The 17428-nt window shown below is 32.6% G+C and overlaps 3 protein-coding genes across 6 annotated transcripts; 1 reads left to right on the top strand and 2 right to left on the bottom strand.

Moving 5' to 3' along the window:
- Positions 1-21: 21 nt before the first annotated feature.
- PolA2 (DNA polymerase alpha subunit B) lies at positions 22-9384 on the bottom strand. 4 transcript variants are annotated; one of them, XM_089706479.1, is made up of 12 exons: positions 9232-9384; positions 8846-9080; positions 8586-8631; positions 6672-6745; positions 5351-5518; positions 4841-4964; positions 3556-3680; positions 3012-3160; positions 2484-2718; positions 2192-2395; positions 1671-1854; positions 22-174 (listed from the first exon to the last, which is right to left on the bottom strand). In XM_089706479.1, exons 1-12 carry the CDS (start codon positions 9305-9307, stop codon positions 40-42), a joined length of 1755 nt encoding a protein of 584 aa, XP_089562605.1. In that variant the 5' UTR covers positions 9308-9384; the 3' UTR covers positions 22-39. The 4 variants fall into 4 exon arrangements, with proteins under 4 accessions (XP_089562605.1, XP_089562608.1, XP_089562606.1 ...); XM_089706482.1 differs by having other exon boundaries at positions 8586-8626; positions 8846-8953; positions 9232-9374; XM_089706480.1 differs by having other exon boundaries at positions 8846-9032; positions 9232-9373.
- Positions 9385-11676: 2292 nt separating this feature from the next.
- On the top strand, positions 11677-14578 carry LOC149480395 (cytochrome c oxidase subunit 7A2-like, mitochondrial). The gene is made up of 3 exons (XM_089706525.1): positions 11677-11846; positions 13085-13183; positions 14262-14578. Exons 1-3 carry the CDS (start codon positions 11829-11831, stop codon positions 14412-14414), a joined length of 270 nt encoding a protein of 89 aa, XP_089562651.1. The 5' UTR covers positions 11677-11828; the 3' UTR covers positions 14415-14578.
- Positions 14579-15116: 538 nt separating this feature from the next.
- On the bottom strand, positions 15117-16189 carry Trs33 (trafficking protein particle complex subunit Trs33). Its single transcript, XM_089706420.1, has 3 exons — positions 15875-16189; positions 15537-15800; positions 15117-15323 (listed from the first exon to the last, which is right to left on the bottom strand). Exons 1-3 carry the CDS (start codon positions 15956-15958, stop codon positions 15198-15200), a joined length of 474 nt encoding a protein of 157 aa, XP_089562546.1. The 5' UTR covers positions 15959-16189; the 3' UTR covers positions 15117-15197.
- Positions 16190-17428: the final 1239 nt, after the last annotated feature.

Genomic DNA, 17428 nt, shown 5'->3' with positions numbered 1-17428 from the left:
TGACGAAAAGAAAATTCATAATGTCGTACAAATTTATATTTAAATCCTAAGAATTTGGACAGCGATACTTTTAGAAAGGTCATTGTCATCGGATATTATCATTCGTGCAAACGTGCCTCCTCCTGTTCCCTTCGTCAAATGCTCAGGATTCACAACCACGCAGCCGTTTACTTCCTGAAAAATAACTTCACGGTTACTGGAATTATCTAGAAAAATTCGTTTTCGAAATTGGTATTAAAAATAATACTATATAGTTAATACCTTAATATACCTTCTATTTAAACAAATGCTACAAATAATCAGTAGTTTTCTTATATTTGAAAATATTTAGAACCATATATTCTATAGTTCAATGGTAGAATTGCCTTTTGACAGCTCGACGGGTGATACCAGAAGTGAATGTCCAAAAGATTATCGATTGTGATAAGTACCATTCCGATTATAAATTCAAAATATTATCATAAATCGAATCAGGTACGTAAATAATAATTACAACGTAAACGTACTAATAAGATGTTATAATAAGACCACATATCGATGCATTTTATGTTAAAACTAAACTAATATTATATTATTTACTAGCGGTGCGCCCCGGCTTCGCCCGTGGTACATATTTCGCAATAAAAGGTAGCCTATGTCCTTTCTCGGGTATCAAAGTATCTCCATACCAAATTTCATACAAATTGGTTCAGTAGTTTAGGCGTGATTGAGTAACAGACAGACAGACAGAGTTACTTTCGCATTTATAATATTAGTATGGATTGGTTTCTATCTTAAAATTTGGTTGTCTTTATGTTTAAATTACATAACATAATAGAATAAATGTTCTGTATCGGATATATTTTACAGAGTATTTCTATCGATTATTATAATCTATCGAACCATCATTGAATAATTATTCTGTGTAGACATCACTAAGTGGGCGGGGCCTGTCCATGAACTACAATATTACTTGTATGACATTTTAACCTAAACAATACAATCCTTCATAAGCGTGAAGCTGTCAAAAAACAAATACATAATATAATGGACAGAGTATAATACATAGTAATAGAAGAGAGTGAAGAGACCTATAATAAATGTTCTAAATAGTTAAACAGATAATAAAGGTCAGTTTCACAACTCGACGATGATGCTACTAAACTACTACTACTACTACTAACACTACTTAACACTTTTTGACCCATGTTATATTAGTTATTACGTATAGGCTATAGCTATCGCTCGCGTACTCAAAGAAAAACCAGCATAGTTATCGTTCCCGTGGGATTTCCGACATAAACCTATCGGCTCAGTGGTTGAGTCATGAAAAAGAGACGGACAGATAGAGTTACCTTTTTTTATTATTCATAGATAGGCAAACATTTTGCCGCCGTTTCACCTGATCGCAAGTGAAAACGCGTCCTAAGATGGAGCATGTTTACTTAAAAGTGTCTTTTCACATTTAAATTTATTAAGATTATAGAGGATAGCTGGAAAAATTGAATTTGGTAGTTTCATTCCTTAGAATTTAGATGTTCGAGAAAAGGTGAAGAAGCATTTATATTATTTTAGACTCACGTCTATTTTACCATTATTTAAACATACATATCAGCTAAACACATCCAAAAATTGACTTTATATCTAGATAACATATCAATTTATGAAACAGGCTATAAATCTGAACGCACCTTAACAAAATATCTAAAATTGGAGGGTAGTACGAGAACGTGTGGTGTGCAGGGTAGTTGAGCGTGGGCCGCCCATAGAGACGCGTCTACCGGGTGCGATGCGGGCGGCGGCCATAGCGGGTAGAAAGACTGCTGCGTTAGTATGTGGCTCGCTAGCCGCGCTAACTTATCCCCACCTGTACCTCTGGTGATAAATAAGAGCCAAATTAAGTAAAATGAAAGAATATAAATAAAAATTATCGTCAATCAGGATTTTCTGTTATAAACGCTATTTAAAGATGATAATTATAGAGATTTTAAAACAAACAGCATCATGAACAGAGACAATAAATAGTTAGCTTATTAACAAATTTTAAATAAATATAATAATTAATTTGTGATTATTTAGAGCTAGTCAGGTAAAAGATATTATAATATTGCAAATTTATTAACAAAAATTAACATTTCATTGAGCAGAAAAATGTCATGAAATGAAACTCAAAAAGCTTGCTGTTAAAATATTAAATACAAAGGCAACTTACAAAGATATTTCCTCCTGACTAATATGCATAAGCACATCAGTACCAGTAACTCCAACCATCACACCATTTATATTTAAGGTACACGGATCTGGTATAAAATGTATGTTTGTATGTTTCTTCCGCACTGAATATGGTGGGGTTGGATAGATGTTAACATGAAATGCGTCCTTTAAACTTGATGCTATGTATATTTTTGTATGAGGGCTGAAATTGTTTCCAAAATTATACTCTTGAAGTGTACATATTCAATATATGATACATACTTATTAAAAAAAAATTTATAAACATTTACCTCGATACACAAATTTCACCTAAGCTATCAATCAATTTCTCGAAAAATGATTTATAAGTTTCAGCCATTGAATTATCTTTTACATTAGCATGTTCTCCATCCAAGAATGGTCCTGTCATTATAACAACTTGTGGTCTGTGTGTGTTTATGTATGTTATTAGATCTTTTAACGGCTCATAACCCATACTATTTGATGTTGTGTATGGACCAGCTGCAATTACTAGTGATAATGTATCTGAAATTAATTATTTAAATATTTTACTTGTTGGTTGTGCTATATTTACCTGACGTATCTTTCTTCTGGTGAAATATTTTACAAAATAGATCAATTAGTTTCAAATTTTTAGAGGATTTGATGAAAAAAATATCAATAGGTAGCGAAAAGTGTAAAACTGGTTTGAAGTGTTTTGAATTTCATCAATTTGAAACTGTTTCTTTCTATCATTGGGATTTCTGTGATGCTTAGGAGAAAATATTTAGGATCTTGTTCATTATGAGAATATCCAAGTTACAAGACTGTGTCCTTACCTTTTAATATATTCATGAGATCTGCTTTCCGATCAGGCATAGGCCTGGCGCCATCGTGAAACACTTCGTGTGCAATAAACTTATCACCACGTGGGTTTATTCCACGCATGACAACGACTTGGCCAGGGAATAAGGAATACTGCTTTAGGCTAGAGTAATAGGAAGAAAATTATATAAATATCCATACAGAGTTGTAATAAATATAATAAATTTAAAGCAAAGCTTCCTTCGTTTGTTGTAATTCTTTTAGTTTAGAATATATAATTTTTGAGAATCCACTTTAAATGGACAGATATAATTCAAACTTTGAACATTATCAAGGATTATTGACAATTCAATAATTTCATGTGTTTAATCGTGTTCTTTATATACCTATACTATTTATAACTATACTTAGTGATTATTTTTATGTACATTACCAGTGATCACAGTTCATAATATGTTAGGTATGCAAGTATTTAAAACATCAATATTTACAATATTTTATACAAAATAAATATCACAGGGTACAAGTATCAATAAAACCTTTTCCCCATGAACTTACTTATCCATGTCAACTGTAACATAGTTACTAAGTGAGTTCTCCCAAGTGCCTTGTAATAGAACACTTTTAGCGTTAAGTCTAGCGTCGGCGTCACATTCAATTCTTCCCGCTACAAACACCTCTGTCTGTAAATATAATTTTAGATGTACATGTACTTTGTGGTGTTATTTCTTCTTAAGTCCCAGCTATACAAAATACTACCTGAATGTTATGCCCCAGCCACACGACTCGACGAGTGGTATGGGAAGTGACGAGGGAAGTAGGCAGGGACGTAGTGTGGCCACGTTACTCGTCATGCCACTCGTCGTGCTCATCGTCCTGCTCACTGCTGTCGGCTTTTGCGCGCGAGTCAAAGGACCGGCAATACGAGTGCGAATTAGGGATGGGCGTCATGGAATCAACGGACTAGTTAAATTAACCGTCTATATGTACACTCAACGATTCGACTAGTCCATCGTTCACCAATGCACTAGTTGAATTCAACGGCTAAACAGTCTTATTGATATAAATTCTTTTCTTTGAAGTTTTTAAAAAAAAATATTTTTGGTTTACAAGACCAATGTTTTGAATTTAAACTATAAAAACAAACGATAATAAGTTTTTTAGTAATACTTTTTTTAGGGAGTATAATTTTTGTAAGAAAGCATAAATATTTATTAATTGTTTTATTGAGATTAGAATTTATTGTTTTAAGAATTTATTTAATAATAGTTATTTATTTTACACATGGACTAGTCGAAGATTTTAACTAGTTGAATGACTAGTTGATGAACGACATTTAACTATCTAGTCTCGTTGATGAAAAATACGTCGACGACCCATCCCTAGTGAAGAGCGTCGCGATTAATCGCGCGAGTAGAGCAGTGTGTGGCCAGACGGCAATATCGAGGCGAGCGGCAGCGCGATGAGCAGGACGAGGAGCAGCACGAGTAGCAGGACGAGTAGCATAGTGTGGCTGGGGTATTATCATTAAAATTATTACATCAATTCGACTAGTAGTGTACACATGCATAATCATAAAATAAAATAACTCTTCATAAGAATAACTGTAACTAACAGAATAATCACTGGAACGGCTGGACCGATTTTGAAGGGACTTTCACTAAGAGATAGCCGATGTAATATGGAAAAACTTAGGCTCCTTGAGAATTAAAAGGAAAAACTCAATAACGTGGGTAAATCTTCTTCGTGTTACCTACATCTATAGCAAGTTAGTTTAGTTGCTTTTGTTTTTCATTCTAATATAACGGGTAAATTATTTACTAGCTTATAAATAAATTCCTACCTGTGTCTTTTGTGTGACTGAAGTAGTTTCTGACAATCCATTTTTCTTCATAATACATTGTGAGATATATCTTATATGATTATCAAACGTACTTGCTTTTTCATGAAGAAACTCAAATCCAAACCTACAATTAAAACATTAATCTCCTTACATTATACAATGTTGTGTGTTTTTTTTTTTTATTATTCATTGTTTTACACCGTTAATAAAAAAATATAAGAAAAGATATAACATTTGACATTTGTGTTATTTGATTCTCAAACTCAAACATTTATTTATACAATTAGGCTTGTTCTAGAAGCACTTTTGAATCGTCATAATATCATATTTTTAACATTTACCATTGATTCTGAAGGAGTATCTATGGAGAAGAACCGGCAATAAGCATAGTTGCTCTTTTTATATATATTTAATATATTATTGAAATTCCTACAACTACATACATACTTTGTCATAAATTATTTTCTGGTAGGTGAATGTTAACAATAATAATGTATACAATATACTCACATAGCTTTGCTATACAACTCTCCATCGTCATTACCAACTTGCGTAATGTTAAGGTCCGTTAAATTCAAATCATTAGACTTATCTATCTTTTGCAAGAGTGAGTCCTGTCCATATGAGTGTACAACGGATCCTTGATTGGTTCTCGACGTATATTTAACCGAACTACCCCTAATAAGTATAAGAAAATATATAATTAGTTTAACAACAGCTTATATATAGTAATGTGTGTAAATAAAGTATGTTAAACAACATAAATATACAAGAATTATAACTTTTATATATTAACTAGCCGCTCCGCGCGGTTTCACCCCCGTGGCTCCTCTCCTGTTAGTCGTAGCGTGATGGTATATAGCCTATAGCCTTCCTCGATAAATGAGCTATCTAACACCGAAAGAATTTTTCAAATCGGACCAGTAGTTCCCGAGATTAGCGCGTTCAAACAAATAAACAAACAAACTCTTCAGCTTTATAATATTAGTATAGATACAAATCTATATATATCTATAAAGTACAAACTTTAATTTCTCAAGGTAGATGTTTTTTAAAGATCAAGATCAAGACTCTTAAACTGATGACCACTTGGGAGTCTTACATATATTTGTAAGTTGATTCAAATGTTTTGTCAGGAGTTTTGATATATATGGTTTGTAATTATATCTATTTACCATGGTATTAGCTTAGTCAAAGAATACTTTTAGCTTCATTCATACTTCTAAATAATTACAAATATATACAGAAGCCATATATGCTTTGAAGGTCAATAAATTTACATTACCTAATACCTCACAGACTAATTACTAATGATTTACCACATTTGCAATTGATAATTATTATATTATTATGAAGTAAATTGTCATAACTTATAGATGCAAGATATGTTAAAAAATTAATTCTTTGTTTAATAAATTTTCCATCCACCTACATGGTACCATATATGGAAATAGGTTGTTTCATTCACATGAAAATAGTTGATTTAATTCTACTTAAGGTATTCTATAATAATACTAGCTTTCCGCCAGCTGCTTCGCTTGCGTTGTCAAAGAAACATACGCTTAGTTCCCATTCTCATGGAATTTCCGGGATGAAACTTATCCTGTGTCCTTCTTCAGGTCTCAACCTATCTCTAGTCTAAATCCATGCAGTACTTATTGAGTTTAGACCGGATATACATACAGACAAACACAAAAATACCAAAGACAATATTTGTGAAGAATTTTGGCTTCGGTATCACGCCTGACGCCTCTTAAAAAAATATTTAATGTACAGTTTTGACTTTCCTACAATTTTATTATATGTATACATATTGCTATAGGTAACTCACACTGTTGGAGAATATGTTGCTGGACATATTTCATTTTGTTGTATCGAGACTTGCTCCTTTTCAACTTTTATCCTCTGTAAATTTTATTGAAACAATTAGAAGAAAATAATTTAAATTCTGCCTGAGAAAAGATAAAAGGATTTACAGTGTAGACTACTCAAGTCATGAAAATTTTATGTGCAGTACAAAACTAAGTACATTTAAGGTAAAAAATCAAATAACAATCTTTATAGGTTATTTTTTTAGGTCAATGAACTTGAGAGTCAAGCACTTAAGTTTATAAGAATTGGTCACACAGTCAATTCTTGTATGTCTTGTTTTAATGTGAAGGTAGCATTAGCTACTATTAAGTATTCTGTGGTGAAGGTACCATAAATGAAATTGCAAAATTTTACGACATAAAAGTCTCAAATATAATAAATATGTTATGAAAAGCATCATTGGGTGATTGGAATTTTCAGATCAAAATATTTATTCTTTATCCTGCAATGGTGTATTCACACAAACCAATATTTTATCTGCAGAAAGGAGAACTGGTAATACTATAAATACTATTCTGTCAATGTCATTTTGATATTTGGAATAACTTACTTTCAGAAAGTCTCAGGAATTTTTATTACTCTATGAATACTGAATAGTATCCATGTAATTAAGATTTATATCTGGGATTGACATTAAAATGTTTCTTCTTAATAATATTGTTATATTTTGTTACATTTTTAATATACAATTGAAATAAAGGAGAATGGGCATTTTACTATGGAAGTTGGGCCTGAACCCTTGAGTTGGACCAATACACATGAGATATTGTTTTTATAATAGATCATAACACATACATAACGGGAAAAATATATATAAAAAAATAATCAACCGGGTTTTTGTACAGTCACATCAAGTTTTATTTCTTTGTGTATATTTTTTGCAATAAATAACTGTTATAAGACAATGACAATATCTTTATGTTACTCCAATTCACTTTCACTTACAAATACGTACTAATCTTAAGCCTTCTAATAACCGAAATACACTAATATTATGTTTTGTAACAGGTACTATAACCGTGTTTATTATAATTCAACGTAGTTAGACGTTTTTTGTGGTTAAACTCAGTCACTCCAGTGACATTTAGATTTATATTTACTTCACTCGAATTAAAAACACCGTTATTGTGCGCAAAATAATAGCCAAATAAATAAAACTTTTTGCCTTGACTGTACAAGAACCCGGTTGATTTATTTTTTTCCTAAGGTATGTGTAATGATCTATCACAAAAACAATATTTCGTGTGTATTGGTCTTAGCCCAAGTTTCAGGCCCAATTTGCCCATTCTCCTTTTACTATAAATCTAAAACCCTAAATTTTTCTACACTATCTCTATAATATTACCCCATATTTGCAACTTTTAAAAAGTTTCTTAGACATAGAATGAGTTGATGGCTGCAGACGAGTATGGATCTAGTCATGATGTCTATTACATGAACCAGAAGCAAACTCGCCCACAAATATCATCAAGTCAACTGAATAAATATGTCACAAGATTTCTGCTGCGAAACAAATAGCTATTATTTTTTTCTAGTATCCTATTTACAAATTAAGATATACATAGTACATCATAATGGAATATTTTAACCTTTTTTCGAGTGTACATATTAATGGCATAAATGGCTTGCATGTCCCAGTTTACTGTCTAATACATTAACTTACCCATTATTATAATAAAATTTCTTCTTATTGAGGTTATCTCTGTTAGCAATCAATGAGTGTAGATCTAGTCACAGAATAAAACTGTGGCACTAGATTTATACCCATGTTTTGCCAACAGAATTTTCTTCCAAATAACAGTAGAACCTAGAAAATTTACATAAATATACAAACAAACAAATTAAGTAGTATTTAAATAAAATAAATTCATACCTTTGGTGTTGTTGTCATGTAATTCGAGAGTACTTCATTCTCTGATCTAAATATTAAGGAAAAAAATTTAGACAAATGCATATACATGAGATTTGTTTACTGAATAATTTCAATATTTATAGGTTTAGCCTGATAAAAAAAAATATCTTAGCAAGTCATCAATTATTGTACAAACGTAGGTATTCATTTAAATCTTGCGTTACTTATTAACTGATTCAAATTATTGCGCAAACAATAGAACACGTGGATAAAAAGGATACTGCGCTGAAGCGGCTGCGCTGTAGATAGGTAAACTTGCGCCGGTACTTGATCTTGCGGTTTCGTTGGCAAGAACATGAATCTTACTTGCGTTGTTCTTAGAGAATTCTCTGGTTTCAAGTAAATTTAAGTTATCAATACTGGGCGCAGTTCCGTTTAAATTGGTTAAACTAAATGCCATCCATTGTTCTATAAAAGTTTCAGGGTCTACGTTGTACTCTTCACATAAACTTACGCCTATAAAGACATGAACGAAAGAACAACCTTGAACACTAATTTTTGAGCGTTGAAGTTTTACTGACAACAACTAAGTTTTTACAGAATATAAGTTTTCCAAACTTTGTATACATGTACAAGCCTTTAATGGGCAACTAATAAGTTTACTCACATTTCCGTAAAACATCTTTTTGCACTTCTATACCTAAAAACTGAAATTGCTCAGTCACCAATTCTTCGGTAGCCATTTTCTGAGATATTGAAACAACGAAGCGAATGAAGGCAGCATGAAGTAAAAGAGCGCCAATCAAAAAGTGTGCGTCAGAAAGTTTTGCTTTACCATAGACTAACCGAACATGAACGTTGAAAGATGACATTTGTTCGTATTCAATAATTTATATTTAGTTTATGGCTATTTGAATTATTCTGTGGAATTATTATTGATTGTATTTAGGAACCTGAATAATTGTGGAAAAATTAGATAAGTAATCGAATAAAATATTTAAGAATTTGGGTACGTTATTTTTTTTGTAACTCAATCGATTGTTTAAGTTAATTTAGTTTATTATCATGTTGGGTACCGCAAGGAAGCTGTTATCAAGAGCTGTTATTTAGTACTAGCAATGCCCTGCGGTTTCACCCGCATAGATAGCGATATCGTTACAGTGAAAAGTTTACTATAGGTCGGACTATAGGTTTAATTTTTAATCACATGAAAATCACCTTTACCCCGTCCCGCACTACGGCCTTTTTTTTTTGTTTTAGTGGGGAAATCTTTCATAGATACCCACGGCCTCCGGGGGAGGAGCCGTGGGTTATGTCGGATTCCTACCGACCAAAACCCCCCTGTGTTCCGTCAAGACGCATATTGGTAGAATTCCTCCGTGACCCCCGCACTACCTAGCCTATGTTGCTCAGTAAAGATGCAGCTTTCTAATAGTGAAAGAATTTTTGAAATCGGTCCAGTAGTTTTTGCGTGAAAACCATACATACATACATACATACATACATACATACATACATACATACATACATACATACATACATACATACATACTTACAAACTTTTCCTCTTTATAATATTAGTATAGATTCCACGTCCAACTCTGTGGACATGGACATACTATGGAGATTTCTTGAGATGTGCGAGTCGACTGTAGAGCGCTTGGATCTACATCCTGGATATCATTTATAAAATATTTGAATTTAGTAATATACCAAACAAAATCCAAACTCAGAATCAATATGATAGGCTGCTACGTTAAAAATATATAAGTTTAAATAAAAAATGGTTTAAAAACATTTTAAAAACGCTCTTCACAGTTAAGGCACGATAAGAAAAATAAACATACTGTATTAAACTTTTTTAACCGTAAGTATAAAGTATATACCTATTACCTACAGAGAATATTATGCTTTATACTTTCTAGTAATAATTTCTCTAATTTCTATATAAATAAGATGTTTCACTCATGTTTCACTTTAGTCTTTAGCAAAAAGTAGCTAATACATATACACTCTCGCTTCATGCTCGCTTCCAACCATCTTTACAAAATTATTTCACCCTATACCTATATGTGCACGCAAGGGCAAAGTAGACGGAGAGCCCGCGTCGGACTTCCCACAACGTACACACAAACTCAAACATTTGTTTACACATTAGACTTACAAGCACTTTTGAATAGGTAGATAGTCATAAACTCATAACATTGTTTTACCACGTTTTACCATTTACCACCGGTTTTTTTAAACATTAAAGGACATCGGCCACTGCCCATACATACCAAGACCTGACTATGAAATGTCGCGACCATGATTAATATAGGGCTTAAATGGTTCGCCTAACCACCCTTAGCAATCCCACATTGCAAATATATTATTTGAAAGTGGTGGAGCTTAGAATTTTTACATAATTTGCCATTTTTGAGGTTATGGCTACGTATATAATGAATATGGTTTAGAGTTATACCTACAGCCATAACTAAATTCTAAGGGTGGACGACGTAGCCTATGTTATTTATTTGATTGATATATAAGCCAATACAACACAAATAATAAACAAAATCATGTTTTTCAGCTACGCGTCAGTCATGTCATGTGTCATCTAACCTTTGTGACTTGTGTCTATTATGATTTATGCCGGTAAAAAATACGTTCCGTTTTACATATTTTAGGTATATTATTAAATGTATTTATGGCAAAAAATATTTTTTAAATCTATAAATTATATCTTTCTTACTGTTTTTGCTATTAAATATGATAGGTGAAATAAAACAAAGAAATATATATTATTATTCTAGTATTTTTTTAAACGTAATCGCTAATTAACTCCCGCTGCGCTGTGAAAACGAAACGCATGACCCAGGCATGACCCAGGTAAAAATGAAAGACGTTTGGATGCGTTCAAACAATGTTATGAATTTGAGTTTATTTATTAATAATACATAACATTTTCCCGGCCCGAAAAAAATAAGTTAGACCCCGTTAGTAAAAGCACGCATAAATTACTATTTTTTGATACACCGATGATTAATGTTCGCATTCAGGTCATATGTGGCCATCCTCCTTTACGTTCTGGAAACCAATAACCATTTCAAGGATACGGTGTTCATACTAACAGCCTGTATAATGTTATTTGCACCAAAAAGGTTCGTCATTTATGTTGACATCCTATATTCTAAACTTGGCATGTAATAATTTTTATAGACAATTTATTTATTGTTTTTTTTTCTTGTAATTTCATGAAGTGTATGAGGGATATATTTAACAATGTTGCAATTGGCTAAAGTAAGTACCCATGTCTTATTTATTCTTAACTAGCTTTCCACCCGCAGCTTCGCCCGCGCAGTTAAAGAAAAACCCGAATAGTTGCAGTTCCCGTGCGATTTCCGGGATAAAACCTATCCTATTTCCCGGGATAAAAAGTAGCCTATGTCCTTTCTCGGATATCAAAATATCTCTATACCAAATTTCATGCAAATTGGTTCAGTACTTAAGGCGTGATTGAGTAAGGGCGGGGGCACACGATGCGTTGCGGCGCCGCACCGCAAAGATTTCACCGTGTCAGTGGGCACACGAGTGGTGCGGCGCCGTAACGTTGTTCTGTCGCAGCGGCGTCGTAGCAGCGTTGCACAGCGTGTCCTTCCTTGTGACGCAAAACAACTGAGCGGTGCCGCTCCGACGTCGCACCGCATTCACCCCTCCCCGCCTCGTCTTGGTGGTTACAAGTCCGGTGCGGCGCCGGAACGCATCGTGTGACATGCCACAGATATTTCTATCGCATTTATAATATTAGTATGGATATACTAAGTTATATTTTCTTCCAAATTTTGTCCTTTTTATTTGCATACAAGCTGCGCCCGGAAGTTTTACTTGTATAATATTGCTCCGCTCTTAGGTTCCGCTTCTATTGGTCTTAGCGTGATGATATATTGAACCGACCCCTAATTAATATCCATGCAAAATTTGAAGTAAATCCAAGCAGCACTTATTTAGTTTATTTAGCCCTGACATAGTTACATACCTACAGACAAACAAACAAAAAATTATATTTTTATTAAATGTTAAAAAAATATTATTTTTTGTTTGTTTGTTGATAGTAGATCACGCCAAGATCACGCCCAAGTATTCTTTTTAAAAAATATTCAATGTTTTAAGCACAGTAAGAGACTTTCCAACGATTTTATTATATGAATTAGATTCATAAGAGGGTGCGCGCACGAGCAACTTTGTCTCCGCAACTATTTTGTCTCTCCCATCAATTTGTATGGGGAGTTGCGTCGCTACGTGCGCGCACTTTCATACTAGCCCATGGGTGGGAGAGACAAAATAGTTGCGGAGACAAAAAAGTTGCGGAGACAAAGTTGCTCGTGCGCGCACTGTCTTAGTTTTCAAATTTCCCCGACGGCGCGGTGCTTTTTTAACTTCAACGGAAACTGATTGAAAAAAAAAATCAAATAGGTATTAGGTACCTAAATTTTCAATTTAACACAACAATTAATATCCTTATTTATTTTATGTTCTAGAATTTAGTGCGTCGCAATTTACGAAATGTTATGTTAACACCTCGATTGCATCAATCTTCAAGTCTTGTAAAGCTGAAAAAATTGCAAGCAGATTTTCAGGTTTTCATTTTTGTACCTATTTAATATTGTGGATATTCTGACGCTTAAAAATCGTTATGGGTAGTGGCATAGAAATCTAAATAACAAGACACTAGAAGTCGTAAGCGTGCGTGACCTTGTCGCCACTCAGGTGATTTTCACATCACCAGTGCATTCGTCACTGTTCAGTTGCTCTGGAGACGTATGAGTGTATACATGGTGTGTTTCAGCAATTCCCATTGCGGAAATTCTTCCACAAGTTGTAATTATACTTATAAAGGAATAATATTTCATCGGAAAATATTTTTTTTTGAAATAATGCCGTTTTTCCTTAAAATTATAGAATATTTACAAGTATTACGAGTGTCACCATAGTAATCGAAATAACAATGAATGACACAGTCGACCATTCTTATTATCACGTTTGTTCGTATTGGAGCAAAAAGTCTCATATACTTAGGGATGTTATTCTAAAATAAACCGTAAATTCGTGCGTTAGGATACATATTCAAAAGCTTAATTTAATAGTTAAGTTAGTTTTCACTTAAATCAAGCTGTCCAATAAAAGGCATAGTTTACTTGTGTGTACTGTTTAGCTTTCGGTTTGAATGTGTTGATTTTGGCGACAGCGGTTTTCATACGAATTATGACATTATAGCACTTCTATGTGTCTTGTTATTTAGATTTCTATGGGTAGTGGGGTACAGTACGATTCAAACTTAATTGCGGCTCGGAACATCATACGATCCGATGCGCAGAAAACAATTTTAGATATTAGCGGGACGTGAAGGGACCTGTGCCACAGATATGATACTAGCATAAGATACTGCCTTTGCGCACCCGCACAGCGCACTCGCACCTGCACCAACTAATACTTAATCTGCGCCTGGCGCCTGTTCCTAACTACCGAACCGCCAATAAAGTTTGAATCGAACTGTAGCAGACAGCAGTATAAAAGGTGGGGAGTAACTTAAATAATAAAATTGATACATATTACATACCATACCCAATATATTAGTTGTAAGTAATAGGTACATATTTCTAGTATCTTTTATCTTTGAGTTACGTTATATTCACGTTGCGCATAATAATTTTCCAGTGCGAAGATGGGCAGCCCATTTGGTTGAAAAGGGGTTTCTCTGACCGTGTTCTGTATATAAGCACCATAGTCGCAAGTTACTTGGGTATTATCATGACCCTTGGAGCTGTTTATGAAAATGCGAAACCAGAATCATGGAAACAGAAGGAATAGAATCTCAATAGTTCTACTCGTATACCTATTTCAAGAGACAATCTACCTACACTGTTTCTTTTCGTGCAGTTGATTAATTGATAATTAATTAAAACAACAACTTTTTAATATTTTAAATGTTTAAATTCTTTGTTGTTAAAATAATACACGATTTATGTACCTTAGATAGTGACTTTTATTTCGTAGGTCAACGGACCATAACCAGAAGTTGTGAAATTGGATAAGAGTATTTATTCCCATTGAGCTATTATTATTACTACGTATAACTCAATGTTTATAACAGTAGAAACTCGATGTCGAACTTTTGTCGTTGGTGAAACATCTCATTAGAATTTCCTTTGACTATGTAGATACAGTCAAGGCACAGAATACATAATAGTAGCTAAACGCTACAGAACGGACACTCTCTGCCTCCCGCCAAAATTAAACACTCATTGGAGACCAGACATCTTCAATAGTTATTGTTGAAAGCTAGAGGCAAGACACTACTTAATAAAGTTACAAATTTCGCTTAATAAAGTTTAAAATACATATTATGTGTGATACTTCGTTTTTCTATTATGTCCAGTTATCCTGTTATCCAAAATTTTATTATCCAAATTGACCCCGGACCCAATTAATTCTAAAAATCGGTGTTCTACTGAAATCAAGTTTCTACTGTAAATTTAATAAAATATATCAGTATCAATGCAAATAACACTATTGCGTATGATAAATATTTATTGAAATAAAATATGATAATATATAATATTACATATAATATAATAGATACATTGAATGCATTTAGGTTCTCTGCACATGAATATGGAATTTACATGAAGGCATAGTTTGAACTTCGGCTGTCACCACACTGTTAATGCAAAGATTTGCAAGTCCTCCCCTTAAAAGTCCACATGTATATGCCACATACTGAAAAGTTAAATATAACATTACTTGTATTTTCTTCAGAATCTAAAATAATTACAATGCTATAAAGTTATTATAATATAAAACTACTATTATTATATTTTTCAAAACATAGGTAAATCTTAATTTTTCACAAGTTTGATTCTACCAATGAATCTTAATCGAGCAAAAATTAAATATAAGTCATTTATAAGATTAATAATGAAATATTCTTACTCTTGGAGCATATTCCAAGTATTGGTGACCATTAGAAAAGTTTGTTAAAAATCGGAATGCATTATCTTGTAACACATATACACCCTGGTGATTTGTGCGTAAATTATCTATCTGCTTTTTGTATATACATGTCCAAAAATCTGTGCATATAAATTTCATAGTATCTAGTTCATCCTTGAATCTCGGCCATTCTCTTGTTAATCGTTCCATAATTTTATAACCAGCTGCAAAACCTATATACTCCACTACTGATAGATCAGTTTCCTATAAGCAAACATTCATAATATTATTTAAGAGCTCAAATCACATACAATAAATTTTTATCGAACACAACAAACCTTATTACTAGTATCTTTTGTTTGTTCAAGTGCATAATTAATTATTTCAGAATGCAATAACTCAAAAACGATATCATCTGCCATCGTATTATGTAGAATTTCCAATAAAACAATATTGTTCGTAATTAAAAATTATAAAATAGAATGCAGTTAGCTTTCTACGAGTATTAAATTAAAACGTTCAAACAAATGAATTTATATTTTATTTGTTATTTGCTAATCTTTTCCTATTATTTAGATATCAATATTATCGCTTTTGTCAACAATTTTACTATTAATTTGTCAGTGTCATTTTGTCAATTCACCCTTTTTTTTAAATGATTTATTCATAACCATGGATACAAGTCCTTATTTGTCATGTCAACAGAACTGGGGATTTCAGCAGTCTATTACAAATTAACCGAAATCTTTTTCCAATGCAATCAACTTTTTGTTAGGATGATGCAAGAAATTGCTTTTTAAACAAGTCATTTCTAGAAACGTAAAATTAATATGATTGCCTTATCTATAACCGATAACATTGCGGGATAATATTTATTATTAAGATCGATAAATAAGCTAAGCAAAGTGTGAATTTGTACGTTTACCGATACACTTAACAGTAAACTATCAATGAATACAAAATAATACAGAAAAATAATTTGGAAAATCCAAAAGTGCACGCCTCATAAATTTTTTTTAATAAATATTTATTAATTATTATTTTTGTTTATTTAATAACAATTAAACCACATCGAATCAGACCCTGAAAAATGAAAGGGTTCTATTCCTGAGCATACTCAAGCGTAAGAGAAAAAAAAAGACTCGATTAGTAAAGTATTTCGGTCGCTATCGTGTTAACAAGAAAAAGGATCCGCACATACAGACACACGGACGTCCAAGACAGAACTTTTTTAAACTGTTTTTTAACTAGTTTAAATAACAAAAATGACATCAAAAATATCATGAACGTTAAAAATAGTGTTTTTTCTTAATATGTGTGTGTATGTATTATCTTACAAGTGCAATGTATGATACATAAAGACATTTTAAGTTTGAAAAATCAGATGTTTTGCGCGAAGTGACAGTAGTACCCACCTCAACGCTTCGCTTATGAGGCGTGCAAAATTATTATGCACTATTATAATTTTGAGACAATTTTAGAGTAGATTTTTACTCAACTCTTATGTGGAAAAATACTCAGGGTCGTTTTACAACTCCTTGTTACATGTTAATAACATATACCTATAGAGTTTATATTCTTTTTTATATAATATTCATAAAATAAGAATACTCCACAAAAACAAGTAAAATTAAAAAACCTTCAGCCACATCTTCAGCTAAATAATATTAGCGCAATATTAATTTAAGATTAAAAAAAAAGTAAAGATGGGTCTTATCTCGATATGATTCTATGACTAGCATTTAGTTATTTACAAAAATATAATTGAAACCATCGTTTTAAACTATACACGAACACGGTACCGCTCACAGTATTACAATATTATTTCCTACAGTAAGGAATCGCCTTTGATGTCGCGCGATGCCGCCGCCAGCGTAGGTACTTACGCTGCC

The sequence above is a fragment of the Colias philodice genome, chromosome 18 (genome assembly GCF_061535455.1).
Source record: "Colias philodice isolate Cphi_HAF_F1 chromosome 18, ilColPhil1 Martin Lab GWU primary, whole genome shotgun sequence".
Taxonomy (NCBI): domain Eukaryota; kingdom Metazoa; phylum Arthropoda; class Insecta; order Lepidoptera; family Pieridae; genus Colias; species Colias philodice.
Note: the sequence above shows the minus strand (reverse complement) of the source record. Positions and strands in the feature narration are given on the sequence as shown.

What these genes read in the sequence shown, in the direction of transcription:
- PolA2 (XM_089706479.1), bottom strand. Translation starts at nt 9,307, where the DNA reads ATGGCTACCGAAGAATTGGTGACTGAGCAATTTCAGTTTTTAGGTATA. An exon ending in GAGTTGTATAGCAAAGCTAT is followed by an intron (nt 4,965 to 5,350) that starts GTGAGTATATTG and finishes TTTTAATTGTAG; the next exon opens with GTTTGGATTTGAGTTTCTTC. An exon ending in GGTGAAATTTGTGTATCGAG is followed by an intron (nt 2,396 to 2,483) that starts GTAAATGTTTAT and finishes AAACAATTTCAG; the next exon opens with CCCTCATACAAAAATATACA.
- LOC149480395 (XM_089706525.1), top strand. An exon ending in AATTGCAAGCAGATTTTCAG is followed by an intron (nt 13,184 to 14,261) that starts GTTTTCATTTTT and finishes ATAATTTTCCAG; the next exon opens with TGCGAAGATGGGCAGCCCAT.
- Trs33 (XM_089706420.1), bottom strand. Translation starts at nt 15,958, where the DNA reads ATGGCAGATGATATCGTTTTTGAGTTATTGCATTCTGAAATAATTAAT. An exon ending in CAAAAGATACTAGTAATAAG is followed by an intron (nt 15,801 to 15,874) that starts GTTTGTTGTGTT and finishes GTTTGCTTATAG; the next exon opens with GAAACTGATCTATCAGTAGT. An exon ending in ACTTGGAATATGCTCCAAGA is followed by an intron (nt 15,324 to 15,536) that starts GTAAGAATATTT and finishes TTAACTTTTCAG; the next exon opens with TATGTGGCATATACATGTGG.